The sequence below is a fragment of the Seriola lalandi genome, unplaced genomic scaffold, assembly GCF_002814215.2.
Source record: "Seriola lalandi dorsalis isolate HSWRI2012SDOR001 ecotype SW California unplaced genomic scaffold, Sedor1 jcf7180002051278, whole genome shotgun sequence".
Lineage (NCBI taxonomy): Eukaryota > Metazoa > Chordata > Actinopteri > Carangiformes > Carangidae > Seriola > Seriola lalandi.
The window spans coordinates 1-2,922 of NW_019521831.1; the positions used below are offsets into that span (position 1 = coordinate 1).

Genomic DNA, 2,922 nt, shown 5'->3' on the forward strand with positions numbered 1-2,922 from the left:
AGCTCCCTTAAACCAAGTTAAGACCTTATCCTGGCAATGTGTTAACTAGATTGTGAGCATCCATACCGTCAGAATCTGGATTAAGATTGTTTAAAGGTCCAAACCATATCCTGACTGTCACATTTATACCAGGTCCTGACTTGGTATAAATCAGATCCTGACAGTCTGAACAGGTCTAACTAGTTCCTAAAAGTAACAGGGGTTAAACGTCAGACTGACCTCTGCAGGTGTTCGTCACAGAAGGAGCCCAGTCTCTGGATCTCAGACTGGAAAAAACTCTGGAAGACAAAGAGGGACAGAACCAGTCATGGATCAGGACTGAGATCTAAATGTGATCTGCATGCACTGCAACTTTTTCCCTCAAACTGAAATGATTTTTTCAATAGATAGTGACTTTTTTTTTTCAAAATATCACTTATTCCTTCAAATGTTGCAACTCTGAGTGATGCTGACCAATAAGAGCCCAGTAACATTTTCTGTTACTGTAGTGTTAATGCAACTGTGGTGTTACTATTACTGTGGTGTTACTGCCACTGTGGTGTTACCTTAGTGTTACTGTAACTGGAGTGTTAGTGTGGTGTTACTGGAGTGTTACTGTTACCGTGGGGTTGCTGTAGTGTTACTGTTACTATAGTGTTACTGTTACTGTGGGGTTGCTGTTACTGTGGGGTTGCTGTAGTGTTACTGTTACTGTAGTGTTACCGTTACTGTGGTGTCACTGTTACTGTGTTGTTACTGTTACTGTGTTACTGTAGTGTTACTGTTACTGTGGGGTTGCTGGGGTGTTACTGTTACTGTGGGGTTGCTATGGTGTTACTGTTACTGTGGTGTTACTGTTACGTTACTGTGGGGTTGCTGTAGTGTTACTGTGGTATTACCGTGTTACTGCAACTGTAGTGTTACTGTTACTGTGGGGTTAGTGTGGTGTTACTGCAGTGTTACTGTTACGTTAATGTTACTGTGGGGTTGCTGTAGTGTTACTGTTACTATAGTGTTACTGTTACTGTGTTGTTACTGCAATTGTAGTGTTACTGTTACTATAGTGTTACTGTTACTGTGTTGTTACTGCAACTGTAGTGTTACTCTTACTGTGGCGTTACTGTAGTGTTAGTGTGGTGTTACTGCAGTGTTACTGTTACTGTGGGGCTGCTGTAGTGTTACTGTTACTTTGGTGTTACTGTTACTGTGTTGTTACTGTAGTGTTAGTGTGTTGTTACTGCAGTGTTAGTGTTACATTACTGTTACTGTGGGGTTGCTGTAGTGTTACTGCAACTGTAGTGTTACTGTTACTTTGGTGTTACTGTTACTGCAATTGTAGTGTTACTGTTACTACAGTGTTACTGTTACTGTGTTGTTGCTGTTACTGTAGCGTTAGTGTAGTTTCTCTCAGTACCAGAATCTGTGTGTTGGTGGAGTTCAGGTTTGTTGAGGTTTCATCTAGTTGGATCAGCTGATCAGTGACGCTGCTCTCAAACCTCTGCAGCAGCAATAACCTACAAATACAAAACACACATGTGTAGAGGACAGTCTCACTTTGTCTAATGAAAGAGTTTACACCTGAGATCCATCAATATGTGGGTGGTACCTGTGTTGATGGACAGCTGTGAGCAGCGTTGAAATGTGTTGTTGACAGTCTTTCAGAGACAGAAGAACCTCGTTCTCAACCTTCTTCCAGCAGCCCTGAAAACAGCTGACTTCATTAAATGATGCCAATAATCAGAACCAAAAATCAATAACTTTAACTGTGTGGTTACTGACGGTGAAGTGCTCTTCTAGTTGTGTTTTGAAGGTTTTGAAGGCAGCTGTGATGCCTGAAGTCAGGTCTGACTCTGGCTCCGTCGCCAGCTCATTCACAGGCTCCTCACCCTTTACATATGACCTCGCCCCTTTGCAGATTAGCCCCTCCTCTTCTGCAGATGGCCCTGCTCCCTCAGGTGAGCAGTCTGAGTAAAGGTGAGCAGCAGATTCAGTTCAGACACTGAAGTAGATTTACATGAACTCTGAAACATAAGAATAAATGACAAATTACCTGTCATGGCAGAGTTAGACTCCTCCCCCTCTGGCTGAGGCTCCACCTTCCTCTTATGAGCTGATGTACCCTCAGTTTGGCTTGACAGGTAGCCTTCACACAGACAATCAAAACATTTTAGTAGATAAGACCAGCGTAAATTTCAAAACAAATAAACAATATTTTGACCACAGGTAAACTGAGGAAGCCCCGCCTCCTGTGGAATCACTTTTCCCCCAATGAGAAGAGTGCCTCTGATGGAAATAATAATGTGAGTCCAACAAGGTAAAGACCTGAGTCTGAAGCTCTCTTCCTGCCACTGCTGAAGACTTCCTGAAACAGGAAGAAGAAACAGGTGGTAAACAGGAAACATGTAATGTTTTCGCATAGGAGTAAAAGAGGCAGTGTACCTGTTGTAAAGAAGAGCTGCTTCCTCCAAATTCCTCTGTGTGTTCGTGTGAGATCTCCAGCTCTGCCCCCACAAGAACATCTATGTGAAACAGGTTAAAAACAACAAGCCCAGACTTCTTATCAGAACCAGACACTGTTTGATCAGGTGTTGAGGACGGGTCGACAATGAGTATCGATCCAGTCTACAGTCACTGTGGTTCATGGCAGAGCTCTGGATCCAGATCTGGATACCAGTGTAACCGATACCAGCCTCACTGTTCACCGTCCTGCAACTGGATCGCAGTTGGATTCACTCAATTCTAATGCTAGAACATTAAAACACCTGGCTTTTATTGTGAAAGTCACTGGAAACAGATGAGTGAAATATGCACCACCTGTCCTGACAAGAAGCCAGACCCCAGACACAAAGTCTACAGGCTGTTTACAGACAATTTACAATCCACAGACAAATAGTACATTGATATATAGTACATAGATATTATAGTTTACAGAATGGTCACAGT

General features: G+C 42.7%; 1 protein-coding gene across 1 annotated transcript in view; it reads right to left on the reverse strand.

The window, feature by feature from the left end:
- Positions 1-22: 22 nt before the first annotated feature.
- Positions 23-2,922, reverse strand: part of LOC111649597 (uncharacterized) — a 4,203-nt gene continuing 1,303 nt past the window's right edge. The window contains exons 6-12 of the mRNA XM_087172026.1: positions 2,419-2,601; positions 2,302-2,341; positions 2,030-2,122; positions 1,759-1,943; positions 1,586-1,680; positions 1,394-1,493; positions 23-278 (exon numbers count right to left, since the gene is read on the reverse strand). Of these exons, the coding sequence (XP_087028152.1) occupies positions 210-278; positions 1,394-1,493; positions 1,586-1,680; positions 1,759-1,943; positions 2,030-2,122; positions 2,302-2,341; positions 2,419-2,601 (765 nt within the window). The 3' untranslated portion in view covers positions 23-209. The remainder of the gene's footprint in view (positions 279-1,393; positions 1,494-1,585; positions 1,681-1,758; positions 1,944-2,029; positions 2,123-2,301; positions 2,342-2,418; positions 2,602-2,922) is intronic.